General features: G+C 39.7%; 1 protein-coding gene across 1 annotated transcript in view; it reads left to right on the top strand.

Annotated features, from left to right (window-relative positions):
• The window catches only part of dock8 (dedicator of cytokinesis 8), a 77,027-nt gene extending 57,779 nt beyond the window's left edge, over positions 1-19,248 (top strand). The window contains exons 35-48 of the mRNA XM_084728709.1: positions 292-426; positions 670-822; positions 5,428-5,586; positions 5,678-5,778; positions 8,244-8,436; positions 9,055-9,198; positions 10,130-10,261; positions 10,623-10,757; positions 11,288-11,377; positions 11,870-12,106; positions 12,191-12,334; positions 13,495-13,601; positions 16,829-16,999; positions 18,576-19,248. Coding sequence (XP_084584835.1) covers positions 292-426; positions 670-822; positions 5,428-5,586; positions 5,678-5,778; positions 8,244-8,436; positions 9,055-9,198; positions 10,130-10,261; positions 10,623-10,757; positions 11,288-11,377; positions 11,870-12,106; positions 12,191-12,334; positions 13,495-13,601; positions 16,829-16,999; positions 18,576-18,627 — 1,953 coding nt within the window. The 3' untranslated portion in view covers positions 18,628-19,248. The remainder of the gene's footprint in view (positions 1-291; positions 427-669; positions 823-5,427; positions 5,587-5,677; positions 5,779-8,243; positions 8,437-9,054; positions 9,199-10,129; positions 10,262-10,622; positions 10,758-11,287; positions 11,378-11,869; positions 12,107-12,190; positions 12,335-13,494; positions 13,602-16,828; positions 17,000-18,575) is intronic.
• Positions 19,249-22,833: the final 3,585 nt, after the last annotated feature.

The raw sequence follows: 22,833 nt of genomic DNA, 5'->3' as shown, positions 1-22,833 counted from the left end.
AAAATGAAATGTGCCACCTGCACAAGAGTTTCTGCACAATAATTTCTGACATAATCAGCGTAAATATAGAAATTACCTTCTGCTACATTTTGACTCAGATTACGTATATAATTAGTAAATAATAAAAAATATATTTTTTTGACATTTTTTAGGCTAAATGATTAATTGATTAATTGTGAGAGTAATCATCAGATTAATCGATAATGAAATTGCTAGTTGCATCCCTAATTTATGAGTATTGTGATTTGTCTCATATGATTTTGTCTTTTTTTTCCCATCTCTTTTGTCCAGGCAGTGCCACTGGCTGAGTGTAAGGACAGCGTGGTTGGTGGGGTGTTGAAGGTGTTACTCCACTCTCTCACCTGCAACCAGAGTACCACTTTTCTCTCTCACACCTTCAGCACACTCAGAGCGCTTGTTGTCAAGGTATTTTCACTATGACATGTGTGTGTGCGTGTGTGTGTGTGTGTGTGTGTGTGTGTGGATGGCAAATTTCGTAGGGCGTGTGTGGGTGGGTGTGTATACACGAACACTATCTGTGTCTAAATTAAATCTTATTTGTTTGTGGGGGTGGCAAACTGCTGATACAGGCCTGAATTGTTTGTGGATCTGTGTGTGTGTGTGTGTGTCTGGTTTCATTTATCTGTATGTGTGCATGTTTGTGTGCAGTTTGGGGACCTGTTGTTTGAGGAGGAGGCGGAGCAGTGTGCAGACCTGTGCCAGAAGGTGCTTCAGTACTGCAGCAGCCCTGTCGACGAGAACAGGAGCCAGGCCTGTGCCACCCTCTACCTCATCATGAGATACAGCTACAGCAATGCCAGCGTAAGCACACACTCACACACACACACACAAACATCACACACACACACACACACACACACACACACACACACACACACACACACACACACACACACACACACACACACACACACACACACATCACACACAAAAGATGATCCTGTGCATATGTTAAGGATGCACACACAGAAACACCCAGACAAAGCAAATGTCAAGCACCTTTCTGACAGCTAAAACCTAATCTAACATCTTGGCTTGCAAATGGAATTGCATTTATGTCAGATTAAATTTAATTTAAGTGCACATGAGAGAATTGCTTATGATGCACATAGAAGCAGGGAGTCACACACATCTTATCCCATCTTCTCCACTTTTCCTCTCCTGCTCGGCTTTAATGTCTTTTCCATGTCTATTTTGAGCGTGCCGCAGAAAGTTTCTGCTGAAGGATGTGTCTCTGAGTAGAGAGCAGAGAGATATGTCACTGTCTGCCTCCCCGTGTTCCTCCTACCCCTCTTTAACTAATGACAGCCAGACCTCTGTGTGTGTGTGTGTGTGTGTGTGTGTGCGTGTTTCAGTACATATGTGTGTATGTGTAAGTATGTGTGCCTCAAGGGCAGGGAGAGGGAGAGGGAATTTGAAAAGGGAGGAAAGGAGGAAGTCACGATAGAGACAGAGGAGTGCTTCCTGCCAGAGGTGAAGCAGTGATGGAGAGAAATAAAAACGACAGGATTGAAAAGAGACTTCACTCCAAAAAGGTTCTCCCTGAATGGCTAAGGTGCTACCCAGAACCTTTTTTTTTTTTTTTAAAGAAATGGTTCATCAAGGGCTCTTTGTAAGGGTGTATTTTACATTCAAAGAACCCTTTTCAGAAGAGTTCTTCAAGGACTGTTGAAAACTCTTTCATCGATGATTCATTAAGGATGTTTTGTACTTTAAAATGAAAAGGTTCTCAGTACAACCCCCTGAGTGGGTTCTAGATAAAAGCGTTGGAATACAAAAAAGGTTCTTGGTAGAACTGCTGGGTTTTTAGATAAAACCCGTGAAATATATAAAGGTTCTATGTAGAACCCCTGAAGTATGTTCTAGATAAAAGGATTTGAATAAAAAAGGTTGTCCGTAGAACCCCCTGAGTCTGTTCTAGAAAAAATATTTGGAATACAAAAAATTTCTCAATAGAACTCCCTAGGTGGGTTCTAGATGAAACACTTGAAATATAAAAAAGGTTCTCAGAAGAACCCCCAGGCCGGGTCTTAGACTAAAACTTGTTTTAGATAAAACCATTGGAATGTAAAATGGTTCTTGGTAGAACCCCCTTGGTGGGTTGTAGCTAAAACCACTGGAATAAAAAAAGATTCTCAATAGAACCTCCTAGGTGGTTACTTGTGAGCATACTTAGAAGGTGTAAAGGTTCTGGATAGAACCCCGAGAGAGGGTTCTGGGTGGAAAAGCTCTCTGTACACCACAGACGTTTTTTCTGAAGAACTTCTTGTAGGTGGTTCTGAGTGGAACCTTTACCAGATGATTCTAGGTATAACCTTCTGTGTTGGCTTCTAGGTAGAATGCTCTGAAAGGGTTCCAAGTGGAACCTGTCAGGAACCAAAAAGGGTTCTCCTCTGGGGAAAAGCCAAAGGTGGTTCCAGTTAGCATATTTATTTTTAAGAGTGTGAATCTGCAATGATTAATCAAGTAACCCATTATGAATCGTTTATTAAATTAAACTTAAATTAAAATTGACTATTCAGTTTGAGTAATTTTTTTAAGAGAAGAAAATCAAAATTCTCTGATTTCAGCTTCTTAAATGTGAATATTTTCTGGTTTCTTTACTCCTCTGTGACAGTAAACTGAATATCTTTGGGTTGTTGACAGATGATGTATTCTGTTACAGTCATGCCAATAAAGCCTCGTTGAATTGAAAATTGAAAATGATCATTAGTTACAGTCCTAAAAGAGACAGATCTGAAGGATGAAAGGTTTAGGATGGTTCGTCTTCTTTCTTTTTCTCTGCTAGTTTGATAGCTGCAGTTGCAGTCGATATTTCCTGTGTTTACACAGGACCCGTTAATGAAAGTCAGGCACCGGCCTGTGGAGCGCACACACACACACACACACACACACACACACACACACACACACACACACACACACACACACACACAGAGTATCTCCAGTTTAAAGAGCGTATTTCCCATCTGCGTGTCCCCGCGTATGTTTGTTTATATGGTGTATACAGAGGGAGCTGTGATCTGAATTAGCGTAGCAGCCGTATGACTCATTCATACAGAACTTACGCTCTGCCTCTTTCTTTGTTTATGTTTTGATCCCTTCATCCACCCTCGTCTTGCTCTCCGTCTGTCACACACACTTTTCCCCTCTTTCCATCATTTGCTTTAATTTTAGATTGTCGTAATAAAACGAGAAAATGCCGGGTTTTATTTCCAGAAATGGAACAAATGCCCAAAAAAGCAGATACCTGTGGTTAAAACTTGTCTGGTTATGGAAAGGGTGGAAAGAAAGCTGGGGGAACGAGGGTAGGCGAGAAAGAAAAGGAGAGAGCAAGACAAAGAGGGTTATGTGTTGACTTAAGCTATCATTTAGGCTACTTTTGAGCATGCACACACACACACGTACACACTGAGTTAGAGGGCAGTGATGGGTGGTTAGGCTCTGGCTCCATGCTCAGTTGAACAGAATGGGGCCGTAGAGATGATCCATGGGTGATTATGTCTCTGCTAATGGGAGATCATTTCCCGCTTAGCTGGTCATGCTGGAGATAGATGGGACTTCACACATACACGAGCACACACTCGCTTGCACATACACACAGTCCTCGCTGCAGAGGATGGAGGGGTGTTTGTCAGGCCTGTTATCATGGACAGGTAGAGTGAAGGATGGAGAGACAAGGAAAGGGAGGGGACAAGGGACAAAGATTTAGAGGAGGCAAAAAAACAAAAACAGCTTTCAGCAGCTTAGCATTGCTTATTATCCTTTTGCAGATGTATAATAATAACATATCTGTTGCAGCTCTCTTGTTCTGTGTGCTGCAAAATATAAGCATACGTGAGCAAAGTGTTTCCAAAGATACAGTATTGCATGACTTGAAAAGATTTGGGAAATCTTTGATAGGTTTCTATTCCATGTTAGAAGATCCTCTAAACATGCAAAGTGTACACAAAGTAAAGTGTGTAAGCAGTCTGATTTCAAATCTATTTTATTAATTTAATTTGACTTTTTTTATATTTTGTATTGTCTCTGTAGAGAACTTGAAGGTCAGATAAGGAGGAGGTTGAATTACCAGACCACAACTCTCCTGCTTGATTCCCATCCAGCAGGGCTTCTTAAACTTGTATAACTCTTCTTCTGATTGTTAAAAAATATAAGGAACACTTCCCAAATAAAGGATAAAAAACACGTAACATGACAAAAAAGAAGAAAAAAATCGACTGCGCCCTGACATGATATCGTCACATTTGACTCACTGTGCTTTTGGCTCAACATCGCTGCCTGCCATTATGAATCAAAATGTAATGTATTCTGGGTCATACTTCCTCACCACAGGCTTTGGAGCTTTCATTGGTGCAGGGTCGTCTCCCACATCACCTTTTTGTTTCAAACACAGATCCATTTTGTGTCGCTGTATCTAACAGTGGCAAAACACATTTGGTTCTACCCTGTGATGTATCATGAATGACGTGGTAATATTCAAATGTAACTGGTCATTGAAATTCTGCATTTTCATTTGATGTTTTTTTATTACGTGAATTCTTGAGAACATTTAGACATATAAATAACTACATTTCAACCCCAATGTTTTCTTTTTTAATTTTAGTCTCACTATTATGCAGCACCTCTTCCTTCCTCCCACTAGATGGCGCTCTGAGGCCCACCAGTTACTGGTTGAGACTGGCTGCCATACAGTATTGCAGCTGTTTTTATTCCATCCATGATATTAGCTTTTGTTTAGATTTTTTTTTTTTTTTTTGGCAAGCGTGATCATAATGTATTTGCAAAGTATTTTGGGGCTACCAAAAATAAAAAACCCTTTTTAATATTTGCATGTTGGTTACATTGTTAATACTGTATGCCTACATTTGAAGTATTGACTCTAATGTCATGTTTTGCACAGCCTAGTTAACGCCCCATAATCTGTAGCTCTGCAGGTTAGTAACAGGAACGACAGACAACATCCCCTAGCTCTATTAAAACAACAAACATAATGCACTGTGTCTGATGGAGAACCACTTTTTTTTTTAATTTTTGAAGTAAATACATGCCTTGGCCATTATTAGGGGATTTATGGTAACTAAGCAATTTAGAGGCAAAATGTAGTAAAATGGGGCTGGAGGAAGGAACGTTTGTGTTCTTGCAAACCACATTTGTCTGTTATATTTTAGTGAGCCTCATCTAGCCATTGAATATATTACAGTTTTTTTCTTTAGCTCACAGCGAATGCATCAAGAGGAAAAAATGTTTTAATTTCAGAGTCTGTGGAAGTCCATAATCACATGAAATTCAGCGTTGCTAGGCTGCAGTTTCTCATCACAAATGTGCACTTTGTCTTATTGTATGATAAACACTGCAAAAATGTTTAACACTGATGTTCACTGTGGTCTCGTCTGTCTCCATTAGAACTTCTCAAGAGTGAAGATGCAGGTCACCATGTCTCTGGCCTCACTGGTGGGCAAGTCATCGGACTTCCAGGAGGAATACTTACGACGCTCACTCCGAACCATCCTGGCCTACGCAGAGGAGGACACTGAGATGCAGAACACTCAGCTGCCCTCACAGGTAGAAAATAATCAATCACAGACACACGAACTGCTGCATTATCGATTGTATTGTAGCCTCATGCTTCACTCTTGTGTGTCTGTGTTTTCAGGTGGATGAGCTTCTGAGAAACCTCAACAGTATTTTGTCAGACACGGTGAAGATGAGGGAGTTCCAGGAAGATCCTGAGATGCTCATGGACCTCATGTACAGGTGAGAAACATCTTTAAAAGCTGTCTCTCCATCTCTCTGTCTTCAGTGTCACCCTATCTCACTCCCTCCTCTTCTTTCTGTCTTGTTGTTATACAATATCAATAATGTCTTTAGATTTTTTTTTTGTTAAATTTGATACAAACCTCCACTCCACTCACAGTGACTCACAGGGTCATTTCTGCCCCTTTCTTGTGAATACAATATCTCAACAATGCCTGAAATTTGGTACAAATGTCTACCTGGACTCAAGGATGAAGTGATTAGATTTTTGTGGTCAAAGGTCAAAGGTGAGGCTCACTTCAACCTCATGTTAATCCCATTCCTGTGAATGTGATATCTCAAGAATGCCATGAGGGAATTTCTTCAAAGCTGGTACAAATGTCTACTTGGACTCAAAGACGAAGTTGTAAAATTCTAGTGGTCAGAAGTCACGAGAACATGATATGTCAAAAAGACCAACGGGTTTCTTTGGTACAAATGTCCCCCTGGACTCTAGGACAAATGAGTTATTCGTCATAACTAGAGAATTCATGTGCTAAAAGGTCAAAGGTCAACTTCATCGTGACATCATAATATTCAGCTCTCAATCACTCCTCTGTACTCCTTTTAGAGTAGTCTCTAAGTGAGGACAGCGTGTTTCTCACTGGACGTTATTCACTGGATTCATATATGTCTGTGTAGTGAGAACTGCCAAAAAGTACACGTAATACCTTTTTTTAATTTCTACGAAGTCTTCACTTCATATATTATATGAGTCTGCACAGACATGAATGTAAACTGTAACTTGACTGGTTGGCGGAGGAATACAACCATGAGGTGGTAATTCTAGTCTCTCTCTGTCTTCACTGTCTGTCTTTTAATATCTCACTCTCTCCTCTCCTCTTTCTGTCTCTCATCACCCTGTGGCTTCTCTCTATGTTGCGCTGCTGTTTCCTATTTCTCTGTGGTCTGGGCTGTTTTGCCTCTATTTGGTGCCCTCACTATGGTAACCATGTGGTAGCAGTTTAGTCTTCTGATCTGGCTTTGTGTATATGCAAATGCAAACTGTGTGTGTGTGTGTGAGAACATGAAGGGCAAACAGTGAGACAAAGAGAACATACATGTGCTGTATGTTGATTCAGGCACATTACCTCAACATGCTCTAATGTCACCTCCATGCGTCATTTATCATGCACCTTTCTGTTTGGGTTTTGGTCCCAGTCACCTGGTGAGTGTTTGGCGTCTGCACAGAACGACCCGTTAGATTCACACACTTACCTAGACTCACACCACCTCCACACTACCAAACACAACAGGTCATTGATGCTCAAGACATTTGGTCTCCAGATGCGTGAATTCATTTGTAAGCATAGTATAGTGACTCACCTGCTTTATAAACAAATCCATTCAAGATTTATTCCCGTGTTGTTTGGCTAATGGTTATTCATGCATTCCAGGAACAGGAAAACATTCCTCCCCCCTTTTTTTTGCCCATAAAAAACCTAAACGACCCAAATTTTTTCATCACTGCCACTCTTACTCCCGTGCATACATTTTGCTTTTAAATATTCTCTCTCTTCAGGGTTTCTCAAAGTCTAGACCAAGGTCATCATCTGGACTGAATAGCAAGTCTATCCAAACCTAGCCAATACCTCATGTTATGAATACAATATGCTATGAAATGTAACATTTTCTATTTTCAAATAAATTTTGATTAATACATTGTAAGTGACGCTGAATATACAGTGCAGCTGCTGATCCTGTCCCCAGATGAATCTGATTTTAATGTGGCTTATGCTATTTGCCTATTGTTGACAACACTGTCATGGCAACGCTAGCTGCTGGACAGAGTGTTGTAGGTTGATGCTGCAGAGTTTATGCATTAATGTTACACCAGAGATCAGCTCTGTTTTCTCTGGTACATAATTTCTACAAACCACTGTAAATGTGGCTGAGCCATGTTTGCCTCAGTTTCATGCTGACCCGTTGTGACATTAATTGATTGCTTGTTAAATATATGTTGCTTAAAAGTTTTAAGTTTGTTGATTGATTATTCATCATTATCCCCAAACATTCTGACCTTGAATTAAAGTCAGATGCAGACCTTAGAGTAATAAGTCTTCTGCCAAAATAAATTGACATATATGTAGTCACCAAATACATAATGACTGCAGCACTATTTTGTCATAAAACAAAATTAGTTGCCAGGTATGGTAATTAACAACATTTACTTATTATGTTAATAGGAAAATTATTTCAGTCAGCATTATGTTTTCCTCAAAACTTATTTGGTGTTGCAAATTAGTTGTATACAAGGGTAATTTCTAGGAGACAGGGCTGGTTTGGTGCATTTATTGTCTTAAAGCTTTTTTGAAGACTCTCTTCAAAAAGAGATGTTAATCTCAACCAGATTTTAATCAGGTTAAATAAGGGGGAAACACGTGATGAAAATAACTACAAAACCCTCCTTCTCCTCTCCTCCTCAGGATAGCGAAGGGCTATCAGACGTCTCCTGACCTGCGTCTGACCTGGCTGCAGAACATGGCAGAGAAGCACAACAACAGGAAGTGTTACACGGAGTCGGCCATGTGTCTGGTCCACGCTGCTGCACTGGTGGCTGAGTATCTCAGCATGCTGGAAGATCACAAGTATCTACCTGTTGGCAGCGTCACCTTCCAGGTAGAGAACACAAACACAGATAAATACACCAAATTAGGGAGGAGCTAATAGTAAACACATGTTCAGAGTGAAGAAGGGAACAATCGCAGCCACAGTAAATAAGCATTCATCATTTGTTTGTCGTGACTTTTGGTTGTTTTGTTGAACAGAGGCAAAACCTCCCCTGCACAACACACCACATCACACATCTCCCCACGGAATATTTCCAAATTTGGTGTGTGTGTGTCCAGAGGGGGGAGCTGTACACTCATAACGTCAACATATAAATATGGTCCCCTGGTAGCGCTGCTTAACACAGCGCCTTTGAAGTTGAAGGGGGGAAAAAGGCAAATGTGCTCCTGTGGGAACATGTGAACAGACAGTTTCTCTGAACTGAAAACAAACAGTTATAACAGAAACTATGAAGATGCTGCTATCGATGTCACACACACAGGACCTCTGTGGCGCTCTCTGGGACAGGACACTCTAAGCTGCAGCAGTCAGCAGGTCATTGATTGGATGGTCATCAAATTAGTTCCATTTCCCACTGCAGGACATCTCCTTTTAAAGTCAGCCATGTGATTGATTATTTGATTAGGAGGGCTAATTGATTGATTAGGTGACTGATTTTCTCCTCAGAACATATCCCCTAACGTGCTGGAGGAGTCGGCGGTGTCGGATGACATTCTGTCCCCGGACGAGGACGGGGTGTGTTCGGGACGCTACTTCACGGAGAGCGGCCTGGTGGGATTGCTTGAGCAGGCGGCTGAGCTCTTCAGCAATGTGAGACAATAAAACTGCGCTCATATTTAAGATATTTATGTTTAGTGTGAAAGTAATCATCTCAAAGATTTTCACTTAAAAGGTTAAGTAACTATCTATCTGATTATTAAGCCTATGATCCACCAATGAAAGCTTGTGTTTTTATAATATTATGAACTACGTGTCTGTAGCGACATTGCCAGGAATAGCGGTACACATTCAGTGACGCATTTTTCCATCACTCAGCAGTGGTTAGTCTGCCAGAGAGGGTAGGTGGAGCCAATGCAACACTCGCTCTTCAACTCACTTGTGATTGTGAAGTGGCATACTGTATTTTTCCAGTCTCTGCTCGCGTTGCAAATAAACAAAGAAAAGATTGATGACGACAGATGATAATCTCTGTGACGTGACGTCCAAAAACAAACCTATAATTACTGCTTACTGTCGTAGGTGCCATGAAAGAGAACAAAACTGAGATCTTTGTTACTTTAAGTTAGAAAGAGATACTAAAGATAATTTTGTTCATGTACAGATCTATGCCTTGATCAACAGAAAATTGAATTGCAGTATGCAAAATGTCCAGGTTGAAAATTATAAATGGAGATGCAACAACTCTCATCTTCATTCAACATTTGAGAATGGTAGGTCGAGGCTCTGTTGTTAAACTGGAGAAGTGTGCTTTATGCCTTGTTTGGGACTCTAAACCCAAAGTTTAGGACTTAGGACTTTCCCGTCTTGACTTCAGTGCAAAGACTTGAGACTTAACTGTGACTTGCAAAACAATGGCTAGGTCCCATCTCTGGTATGTAGTATGGAATTGGGGAAGAGCAGATGTAGATATCGGGGCAAGCATGTTATAGAAGATTTTATTTTTTTGGTGTTAAATGCAAATATCCCCTCTTCCTATACTCTATGTGGTCATGCTAACCAGCAGTGATGTCTGTCTCATCAGGGTGGTCTGTACGAGGCGGTGAATGAGGTCTACAAGATCATCATACCAATCCTAGAGGCTCACAGAGATTTCAGAAAACTGGCATCCACTCATGATAAACTGCAGAGAGCCTTTGATAACATCATTCAGAAGGTAATGACAACATTGCACTGTAAGGGTTTGTCCAATTAATATTAAGATAGAAATAAGAAAAATGGTGAGAACGAATGCAGAATGCAAAACCTACATTTCCTTATTCAGTGCATAAAATCTGTTCCTTTAAAATGAGTTTGGATAATTGGCATCCTTGAAAAAGACAACTTACATTGTTATTGTGCTGAACAATAAGAGTTTATTTTTGGTCAAATGATTTGCAGGCATATCATTTTTTTCTTCAAATTGTTCTTCACAATAAAAAGCCCATAAAAGACTATTGCCATAATTAAAAAGAATATGTTACCACTGTCATACTTATCAAAGACTAATATAAAATCCTGTCTTTGTTTCCCTGCAGGGCCATAAGAGGATGTTTGGAACCTATTTCCGGGTGGGTTTTTATGGGGCCAAGTTTGGCGACCTGGACGAACGGGAATTCATTTACAAGGAGCCAGGGATCACGCATCTGCCTGAGATATCACACCGTCTGGAGGTATAAATGCATGGAGTGTGTGTGTGTGTGTGTGTGTGTGTGTGTGTGTGTGTGTGCGTGTGTGCGTGTGTGTGTGTGCACTAATATGCATATTGTGAATTAATCTGTGTGATTGAGGTAGAGTGACAGGGGAAGATGGTGCCTTGCTGGACCGGTGGAATCTGATAATGACTGAGTGACTGAGAAAGTGAACAGAATGACTGAGGGCAAGACTCACAATCATCCATCTGCCTTTACTGAGCTTTTAGAGAGCCTGGAAAACTTGGAATTCATTTACATGCTTAAACGGGGAAATAATGTCATGAAGAACAATACGATGTCAGTCTCGCTCTTGAATCAAATAAGTCTGTGAATCAGTTGCTAAATGACATTCAAATTATTTCATGCTCTCAAGGGTTCTCTTAACATTTTATTCTTACATGAATAGCCTTGAATGGCAATGAAATCTGTATTATATTTGCATAAAAATCACCATAGACAGCATTATGAACAATACTGTATACTAACTGAAGCATTTCTCCCACTCCTAGAACTTCTACAGTCAGTGTTTTGGAGACGACACGTTGGTGATGATCAAGGACTCGACACCAGTGAACAGAAACCAACTTAACCCCAACAAGGTAGGAGACTGTAACCACCATGATGGCTGCTACATATCTGTCCTTGGCTGTCCTTTTTGCCTTTGATTGCATTTGTGGTTCTACAAGCAAGTCAGTGCATTCATTAGGTGGTTTCAGAGAGTTACAAGTTTCTGTAAATGCATTGTGAAAACAATACAGCAATGTATTGATATTAGAACATGTACTTTGTAATTTGTGCTTTTGAATACTTGAGTATTTTTAAAAGCAAGTATTCTAGTACTTTAACTTGTGTAAACTTTTGACTGAGCAACTTTCACTTGTAGTTGAGTAATATTTGATCAGGAGTATCTATACTTTGACTCAAGTATTGGGGTTGAGTATTTTGTCAACCACTGGTCATATGTATAGAACATGCAAATTTAGATTTATGCAGAAACAAACACCTGAAATGCATGAAAAAGTACATGCAAAGTGCATTTTCAATTTATGTCTGCTACGTGTCAGTAAGCAGTGAACTCCACCACTCTGCAGGCATATATCCAGATCACTTACGTGGAGCCCTTCTTTGATGACTATGAGATGAAAGACCGGATGACAAACTTTGAGAAGAACTTCAACCTGCGCCGCTTCATGTACACCACGCCCTTCACCAAGAGCGGACGGCCACGTGGTGAGCTCAACGAGCAGTACAAGAGGAAGACCATCCTCACCACCATGCACGCCTTCCCCTACGTTAAGACTCGTATCAATGTCATCCAGAAAGAGGAGGTAAGGGCCACATTCACAGTGTAGAACGTCAAGCAATTGTAGCAATAGCTTTGTACAATATTACCTTTCTATTTTTGTTTCCAGTTTGACCTGACTCCTATTGAGGTGGCCATAGAGGACATGCAGAAGAAGACGAGAGAGCTGGCAGTGGCCACACATAGAGAACAGCCTGATGCTAAGATGTTACAGATGCTGCTCCAAGGCTCTGTGGGAGCCACTGTTAACCAGGTACGAGCATTGTGTTCTTTTGTGAATGAAGACACTGCCTCTATTTTGCACTTCTGTCTGCTCCTATTGTCACTGAAATGATCACTTACTTCATGTTAAACCAAATGATTGCTGTTCTCTCAACATGATTGCTCTTAGTATCACACATAGCCCTGTTTGTCCCCCCTGAGTGTTCCTTCTTAATGTGCATGGGGGAAAATAAACAGAATAATTTACCTCTATTTATCTTATCACATTTACAGTTTCCATTGTAGTTGCAGAGTGCAGGTGGGAGACATGACAGTGATCACACATCAAAGCCCTCACCCCATCCATAACCCTAATCCTTCCTTTGCTTTTCCCCTGATTTAGTTAAAACGTCAATTCATGGCCCCTCTTCCTTTCATGTCTCTGCCGCACGGCTTGCTGAACCGGAGGTCCCTTTGATCTGATAGCTTCCAGGTCCTGCCAGCATGCTGAATGTTGGAGTAATGATGAAGCCAAGCTACAGCGTCTCTGCTCCATCCCCCTATGCTTTATCTTCCAGCGTCTAATCTGACAGGTCCCTTGCACCGACCTGATGGTTGTATACATAACGCTAATGCTCAGCAGCTCCGTAAACATATAACTCTTGACTGTAATCAGCACAGGAGGCTGGCTTTCTGTGTGTGGGTCTGTCCGCAGCTCAGCTCAGACAGAGGACTGAGGCCCAATGCGTTTATGATGCTAATCAGAGCTGTTTAACTGTGCCTGTCGTGATGCAGGCGCTGCGCGAGCGTGCTGTGGTTTTATGATGAATATAAGTTAGGATAACAAGATCTCATACTGGGCAAATGGGAGCCAAATGGCGGGTGTATGAGGGGTTAGCAGTGACATAAGCCATGCAGGAGGCTAATCATGGCTCCTTCTCTGATCTGATATCTTCCTCATGTTCTCGTCCAGCATCTTGGCCCTTAGCTGCATTAAGCATTCAGTTAGGAAGTTATTTCCCCTGGTCTGAATGAGGGGCATTCTCATCCCTCCTTTGTTCGTTCACTCTCAAATGCTTCCTCTCTTACGTCCTCTCCTTCCTTCCGCCGCTCTGTTTTTGCTTTCTCTGTCTTTGTCTCTCTAACTCTTGTCTCTTTGTTTTTGTCCCTTCCCTCCTCCCTCTACCGCCGCCGCCTCCTCCTCCATCGAAGGGCCCATTGGAGGTGGCGCAGGTCTTCCTGAATGAGATCCCAGCGGACCCGAAACTCTTCCGTCACCACAATAAACTGCGCCTTTGTTTCAAAGAGTTTATAATGAGGTAAGATGCGATCAAAGAAACACCACCTAGTGACTAGTCACGCTGCACCAAAGTCATGCACAAATGAGGAAAAACACCACAGAAATCCAGAATAACAAGAACTTTCATGGCGAGGTGTAAACCTAAAGTACTTCACCAACGATTTTACTTGAATTTGCATTTCTGCTCTCTCTCTCTACTGATCCCAATGGCTAGCACTGGCTCAGTAGGTGGAAGTACTGTATATAGAACAATACTTCAAAGAGATTTCTAAGTAGAAAATTCAGTTTCTTGGAGTGAAAGTCTTCTCCAGGTTGCTCTATGTATACACCATACTGCTGTCAGTGTAGGAAGATAAAAGAGCACTGTAGACTATTGTGACTGATGGAGACTGATATCCTGCTGTTTCAGCAGAGTGTCAGTCAAGATGCACAGACTGAAGTGATAATCTCCTCCAAATTGTATACCAAATGACAGTTAAAGAAACCAAACAGGTACAGTAATAGGAACTCATTGTGATGGAGGATATTTTTCATTTCCATTATGACAGTGGATGATATTTTATGAAGCCCCCTTTCTTCTGGAATTGCAAAGGTTTATTGTTCCCAAGATTTTCATTGTATTTTGAATATTCAGACCATAATTTATGGAGGATATGCTGATTTTGTGTAGGAGACGTGTCATTTGAGCAGGCGTGTGTGTGTGTGTGTGTGTTTGTATGTGTGTGCTCTCATATCGTGGGCATGTGCCGTTTGCCTCCAAAAGGTGGTTTTCATTTTCTAACCCTCATGTCACATTCCAGCCGCCTTGATTGCTACAAGCAGGTTGGCAAATATTTACTGTAATTTCAGAAAGGTTTATTTTCTAACCTCAATCCAGGCAAGCTGGCACTGGACCCTTTGTCTGCCAATCTTCTTGACAGTGATGTTCTAAAAAAAATCCATTCTGTTTTCAAAGTTGGTCAGCTTTTTCCCAACTGAAAGAAATCTCTCCTGTCATATACAGCATGTCTCCCTCAGACACCAGGCCTTGCACCCAAACCAACACATTACTATAGATAATGTTTTATAACTGCTTATGAAAAGATGCACATTGGTGAAATTCATTCATTATAGCAACTTGATGATCAAAAGTAGAGGTAGAAAAAGAATGAGTGATAAATAAATCTACCAATAAAGTAAAAACTGTATATGTATACACAAAATATATACACCTTTCACCTATGAATATATATAGATAATAGGACAGGATAATTGCAGACATATTGTAATACACACATGGTGTGTAGCATTTTACTAAAAAATATAAAAAATATTGCCCTGTAAGATAATAAATTGCACAGGATACAAGCTGGAAACTCTATGGTAGTTTGACAGTATGGATAGATAAATTGCACAGTGTGATTGCACGCTATAAATAATTATACACGGTAAATATAGCTTTTTAAGTGATTATTCATTACTGTGATCAGATGCACTGTAAGGTTCAGGGCAGGTCCACATGATATGCCTACATCAACAACTGCAAGAATTTTCTTTCAATACATATTTGTATCACAGTATTGCAAATTTAATGTTCCATGGAATTAACTGTGTTCTACTTTTATGCGTTATATCAAATAAAACTCTACTCACATATAAGACACCTAATAACTTCTTTTTATTTACTTTTAATTATGATTCACTTGGACTCCACCAAAAATGGATCTACAGAAAAATTATGACCCAGGTATTAAGAAATTCTGTTTGGTTGTTAAAATGCAATTTGGATAAGATCGGGAAGGGAACAGAAGTTGTTTGGAGTCCAAAGAAATGTTTGTAATTCAAGTTTGATTTCAAGTGATAAACTGAATTAAAACGGCTGTAATCTAAATGTACAAAAAGGTGATGAAAACATGTAACATGTAAGCAAAGCAAAGAAACAAGTGTCATTACTGGGCAGCAAGCAACATCTCTTTAAAGCTGTATTGAAGGTAAGAGTAAAATTCCCAACTTACTTCTTGAAAAATCAAAGTCAGTACATTTATTCTGCAAAATGGGTCTTAATCTAACTTGTTTCTGTCTTAAAAGAACTGTCTTAGTGGTTGAGGCTTGAGGAGAGGAATGTTTGGAGGGTCTGTTCAAGTTCAGCTTCAGGTTCAACTATTTGCACCCGTGGGTAGTTTGGTTTGCAGTAGTCAAGGCATCCAGCACACATTTAAAAAAAATAGACAATAGACAAACACAATAAAAGCACTCAAGGCTCCAATAATCAGAGAAAAATAAAACATAAAAACCACTGAAGTAAATAACCACTAGATAAATAAGAAAGTTGTTTGCTTGATTGAGATGTGGTGGAAGCTGTGGTGTTACTGCTGTCTTGTCCTACCTCTGTCCAAATCTGGATTATCTACCTCTGGCAAAGATGACCATGATTTTTTTTTTTTTTTTTTTTTAAGATTTTAGAGTTATTAGTCAGTAGAATTCATTTTTAAAATTTAAAACCCTGCAGTCACAAAGAGAGCTGCACATCAGCAGATGTGTTTATGGCTTGGCTTTCACTCTTGTGAGCCGTTCTTAATGCTCATTTCCCCGAGTATTTACTGTATACTGTTTCACGACATTGCAGTTTCCATATTACCCTCATTAAAAGCTAAGAGATAAACTCAGACATGTGGTAGCAATCACCCCTGTCTCTCTGATTTCCTGCAGACTGCTCTCTATGTTGGCCATTATACATGTCATGATAGAGGACTGCAGAGAGACCCCATACCTGCACTTTGCTCCTGTGGTGCTCTCCTTCACCATGAGGCATTTATATTATTTATTTGTTAGTCATTTGTGATTTAGAGTTTCACCTCTGCTGCTCCTTTAACTGTGTTTTGAAACAGCCTTTGTGGGTCATTTGCAGTTTAGCTCACATACTAGCTGAGGTACTTGGAAAGATCTAATAGGCATATATGAGTTCCTTGCAGTCAAGTACATTGTTAACTCATTTAGAGGTCTCGCATGCAAAGGAGTCCAATTTATGTCAAGTACTTACAGGGTGTTGTTAGCATGAAACAGTGCAGTGAATTTCTGAAGGCTTGAAGATATAGAGAGGATTACTGCATGATTGGTTTGCATAGAATCATTGCTGAAGTGGTTCTTCAGTCTGAGGTTATTGCACGATAAAGGTCAAGGAGTACAGTCAGCTTCTTTTTTTTATATCTCATGCAGAAAATGTATTATAAAACCGATTCCAACCCCACTCTGCTCTCTGTTCTGTAGGTGTGGTGAGGCTGTCGAGAAGAATAAGCACCTGATCACATCGGACCAGAAGGAATACCAGCAAGAGCTGAAGAAGAACTACAACCGGCTGAGAGAGAGCCTCAGGCCGATGCTGGAGAGGAAGATCCCCGAGCTGTATAAACCCATCATCAGGCCTCGGCTGGAGAACAGGTAAACACACCCACCCACCAAGTCAAACAGCCAATACTTCTTTGACAAGAGACACGTATCATTGATCCTCTCATCACTCCGTATGATTGCGGAGGAAAGTGAGAACAAATGGAATTGAGCGGAGATCCATTCACACTGTCCGTGTCACCTCTACAAATATTGATAGCTGAGCCAGAGCCACAGTACACAGATTGAGGGTTTGAATCAATGCCACATCCAGATCGCACTCATTTATCACTTAAGACTGACTGCTCACTAAGTGCTTTTATGATTGACCATGATCATCTTGATGCATCTTGTAGCAACACTGAGTATGTACCATAATAATTATGATAAAAAGTCATAATTTGTATCATATTGACTTTTTATCTCATAATTAAATACCAAAGTATTCAGTGTTATAGTGTTGAATTATGTAATAATAATAATTATATATAATTGCATGACTTTACTCTCATAATTTTGACTTTTTACCTCAATCATGACATTTTCAAGTTTCTGATCATAATTACTACTTTGTGTCTTAACATTATGACTTCTTATCACACTTAAACCTTTTATCTCATGATAATGACTTATGTGGAAATACTATTTCTTTTACTGGTGTAAATGGGCTTCCATAATATTTCTACAGTAATATGCACCATAATCAAATCACATTCGCAAGCACTAGATTTATCTCAAACACATAAAGAATGTGAATGCGAGTCTTTCTCAGTCCTATCCTCAGAACATAAGAACTTTCTTCCTATGATGCCACTTTTTACCAACTCTGTGAAGCTGGGTTCCTCCGGTTTCTCATTATAATTGGCTTTCCCACCATTATACTGGTCTGGATAAAGTCCTTGGCTCCACAGTGAGATGTCATTTGCGGATCACTGAGAACATACAGCCTCGGGCAGAGCTCAAAGTTGGTCCAGGTACTGTTTTTTTATAGGTTCATGAATCTTTTGCCAATATTTCTGAATCATGGGACATTCCCAGAGTAATTTCAAAGGGATATTAACATTTAACCTGGGTGAGGTCTGATATTAACACCAGCAAAATAATATGAAAACATTAATAAAATTGAAAAATATAGCCCTGTCAATTCTGGATTCTTGAGCTCAATGTCAGCGTTGATATTTTAGAGTTTAAATGGACAGTTCGGATTGTCTTAAGTGGGGTTGTATGAAAAGCTTAGATTAGTCATTGCTTTACAGACAGCAGATGTTCTGTGCTGGTGGCCCAAATCTGCTTCCCCCAATTGGAGGCATGCAGACTGGCATCTGCTGTAGTAATACATTGAGAATTCATGCGTACATTATACAACCCCACATCAAATAATCCAAACTACCTCTGTAATGTCTTACAGTAAACCCTCTCTTGGTTAAACTTTGGCTTTCCCAGGTTGTTAACAGTGAATAACTGATAAGAAAATTCCTATTTTTGCACACATGGAAACATTTACGTTACATCTCTATTCCTGCCTGCCCTGACTGTTACTCCTCCTGCTTGTCATCATCATCATTTCTTGTCTTTTGTGTCTGTCTTTCCCCCCCTCCTTCACTCATCTGCTGTCCTCTCCTTCTCACAGGGATTCCTTCAAACGTCTAAGTTTCCGTAGAGCTCAGGAGGAAAACTCCTGAGATGCCACGGTTTGTCTGAGAGACAGAGAGCTACGGAGAGGAAGGGAGGCTGTCACACAACCGAGAGAGGAAAAAAAGAAGATAATATGAAAGAGGAGAACGAGGAAGGGAACTGCTGGTGATACCCTTGCACTCCTCTGCACTGAGCAGTACATCGTGTCCACAATGGAGGACTTTCTCAACAGTCTAGCAGTGTTTATTAACTTCTGCTGCATGTCCACTTTTAAGATTTCATGGTTGTTCGTTACAGGAGGCAAAAAAGGAGAGTGAGCACATAGAAATAGGGAGGTGGGAATCTCAAGCAAAGTGTAGCTTATTGAGCATTTCACTGTAAAATCTTCAGATGCTTTGGGTCTGTTGATTTCCTTATTTTTTTTAGATAACTGCAAGTCCTAATAATGCTGCAAACGTTTCCTCTGGGTTGGTACAGAAGCAGACTAGAGTTCCTCTCTGAGGTCCTTGCTGGCCCAGGGCCTGTGTGTGTGCCAATAATGCTCATGTCTTGTGTGTGTGTGTGCGTCTATAAATGTGTGAATGGATTTGTGTATATTTAGATAATGTTTGGAGTAGAAGATTTTGGTGCCATACTGAAGTCACTTTGTACTCTGTGATGATAAATGATTCTGCTGTGTGCTAAAAGGGCCTTTGAAATTCCACTCGGGGCGTCTATGCGTGACATGTGCCAGTTAGAGCGGCAAGAGTATGGATGGATTTGTGCACTGGAAAAATAGACATAATGATGTGTCTTAAAGGTCCAGTGTGTAAGATTCAGAAGGATCTATCGGCAGAATATGGCAGAAATGGAATATAATATTCGTGAATCAGGAATCATGCTTTTGTTACCTTAAGATGAGCTGTTTATATCTACAGGACTCCCTAAAACTTGGCATTTCACCTGAATGGGCGTGATTTTGCAAGACATAGCAGCGCACGGTTCGACGAGGCAAGCTCCATTACTGCCTCAGGCTGCACTTTGATTACATGCACATAAGATCAGTTTATTTAATGCATGTCGAGTATGAAGGCATACAGACTATACCATTCATGTTTTCCTATAATTTGTATATTTTGTCTCAGACCTATTGACAGGGAAATTGATAGTCTGCATCATAAGCCTGTTTGGGCTGGGCATCTACTGAGTACTTTTCCATACACGTGCTGACTTGGCTTGCTTGGTTTGACTCGGCGTGTCAATCCAGCACGGCGGGGATTTACATCTCCATTAAGACAGGGTCACCAATTGGAAGGTGTGTCTTTATCTGAAGACAAGCTCAGCTCAGGTTGAGCAGCTTTAAAATATGTGGATAAACACTTAATTTCCTATAAATTCTTAACCATAAAAGTCCAAAAGTTATTTTGTTACCTAAAAGCTTTTATTATAAAGCAAAGGAAATGTTGGGTTTTCATTAGTTATAACTTAAAATAAATCAGATACCTTAAGTTACAAATAGTGACGCAGGAGAGAAACTAAATTTCAAACTACTGGAATTCAGTTAGAAGCTACAAAAGTACTGAGAGATGAACGCACAGACACAAAAAACACCTTTGTTTCTGCTCTCCTGCTTTAGACTAGGCTTTAGTCCCACTTCAGATAAGGTCCAGATAAAGCCCAGGGGCAAAATATTAAGTTTTTAGGGAGTCCTTTACAAAGGGAGTCTGCTATGTTGCATCACCATGTTTCATCAGTATCCCAGAATGGACAAACCAAACACTGTCTGTAGAGACAGTCTATTGAGTTTTGTGTGAGTTATGCAATCGCTGTAGGTTTCTTCTGCACACTTGGAAGGGGAGGGTGAGGCAATGGGTATTAAGTTGGTAGGAGTCTTCAACTTCAATGGTGGGTGTAAGTAAATCCTACACACTGGACCTTCAACTCTTAAGGACATTCTTGTCTTTTTATTATTGGACATACAGCATGTGGCTGAGTAGCTAATAGAAGAGTTATTAACTTATTAAGAGTTATCTGATGTAATTTCACAGGAGGCAGATATACTTATCTGGGGCTCTATATTACACATGGCCTATTTCTAAATTCATTTTTTGTATATAGTAGAGGTTTCACATCAGATAGTTACAAAGATGTTTACAAAGGTATGAAAAATATTTTGCATTTTATTTTGTGGAAATGTATTTTTAGACTAATAACGATAATAATGATATTAATTGGAAATATTGTTCAGTAGGCAGGATTCAGTGACTGAGTGTACTGTAACAGTGTATGTTCCAGTAGTTTCCCTACCTGTTTGTAAATAAACCACTTCCAACGATACACACAGTGCCAAATTTAATTCCTTATTTACTTGGGGACTGAGATATTTAACTAGAAAAGCAATACTTTGAAAAGTCACTCTGCACAGCTGTGATTTGCAGTGTGAATTATGTTTACTCCACATTTCAGAATACATTCCAGAGGAGAAATTTACTACTGTTTTGCAGTATTAAATAGTGACGACCCAATATGATCTGACATTCATGAAACGGCTCATGTCATTGGTGTTATGTTGCAGCTCATACTGTATTTCAGTAATGTAAACATGCTTTGCATTTCAAAAGTGGGTATACATTTTATATAAATTATTAATACTCTGTTCCCAGGTACATCTCTTATCTATGAATTGTTGAATGTTTCAAAATGGCTAAATAAGATGAAAACATTATGCGGTATTAATGGTGAAAATTAAAATGTATACCAACAGTGTTTTTGAAACATGCAATATATTGCTGAAACATGGTATTATAGATATTTTTGGCATTGAACTACTGGAGAGGCATTTATGTTTATTCATCAGTTATTTTTTCTGTTCATACTTGTGTTTTATTAAATGTGGATTTTTAACTTGTCATGCATACAATGCTGTTGACGCACCTGAATAAAACTTAATATATGCACATTTGTCATAGCTGTGTTTAGTAACCGTTTTTAAACCTTGATTTTCAGTTGCTTTAAATTGAAATTGTCCTTTAATAGAGTACATTCTTCCTCTTCTTGTTCTTATTCTTCTCATTATTATTACAGAACCATATCACTTTATCCCTGGAAATTAGTGATTTAATATTCAAGTTATCTCTACCATCACTGTAATTAATTAACCATTTTATCCACTTTTTAGGGTTACATTTTTCTGAAATAGCTTACTATAGTTATTTAATGACAGTCAATTAATTTTAATAATCTCTGATTTAAAAATATCAAGTAAGTCATTATTTATCAAAATGTGAGTTAGTATCTCAAAATAATGAGAAATGTTTTCAAAATAATGACTGTCAAAATCATGACTTAGTATCTCAAAATAAGGATTATCTCAAAATAATCACTAAGCATTTCAAAATGATGAAAAACACTCAAAATTAGGACCTTATTTCAAGACACTAAACCCTCTCAGGGTTTCTCAGTTAGTGATACAAACTTAATATTTTAAGATACTAAGTCATTAATTTGAGAAAGCTTCTCGTTGTAATGACTCAGATGATCTTTGTTTTATAATCACAGTGGCAGAAACTGACTTCGAAGGACAGACTTTGTCCTGAATAAAGCACATGTTAAGCACCTACTAAAGTTTTTTTCCCCTTATTAAGCTTGAATATTAACTGCAAAGCGAGTTCAGAAGGCAGGAAGAACCTGAGGGGAAAAACTACAATCTGCTTTTGTCGCGTCCGTATGACGCCATCACTGCTCGACGTCGATATTTCCGGATACAGGTTAGTTGTAGATTTCATTCACGGCAAACGAGTACTTGTGTTTCCCAGCGGTTTGTAGATAGTAGTTTTTTGAGGTCCATGGATATGGAATAAACTGTTAGCCGCAGGGAAGCTGGTTTATTTCTGGAGACACCGCCGCCGTAGTTTCGGACGCTGAGTTTTGAACGGCAGGAAACGGACTTGTGATGTGAAGTCACTCTCTCAAACTCTTTGTCGCGCTGTCAGGTCTTCCCATGTGATTCAGCATGTACATAAACCAGTGCCAGTGTGCTTAACCATCACTTAAAGTTGCTAAATATCATTACTTTTGCTCTGTAGCTTGTAATAAAAAAGATGAAGGCGAACCCTTGATGATGGCTTTGACTTTAGCATGCATGACAGGCAAGCTCTTACCTGTTCTGCCTGCAAGCATGCAGAATGTGTCCTGACCTGTCACAGTTTAAACTTTAACAAGGATTTATTTTAGTTAATAAGTTGATAACCTTTTAATCTCTAAATTTGCTCAAC

This window comes from Lutjanus erythropterus, chromosome 10, assembly GCF_056507025.1.
Source record: "Lutjanus erythropterus isolate fLutEry1 chromosome 10, fLutEry1.hap2, whole genome shotgun sequence".
In the NCBI taxonomy this organism is placed as follows: Eukaryota; Metazoa; Chordata; class Actinopteri; order Lutjaniformes; family Lutjanidae; genus Lutjanus; species Lutjanus erythropterus.
This window is presented reverse-complemented; position numbering and strand designations above follow the sequence as displayed.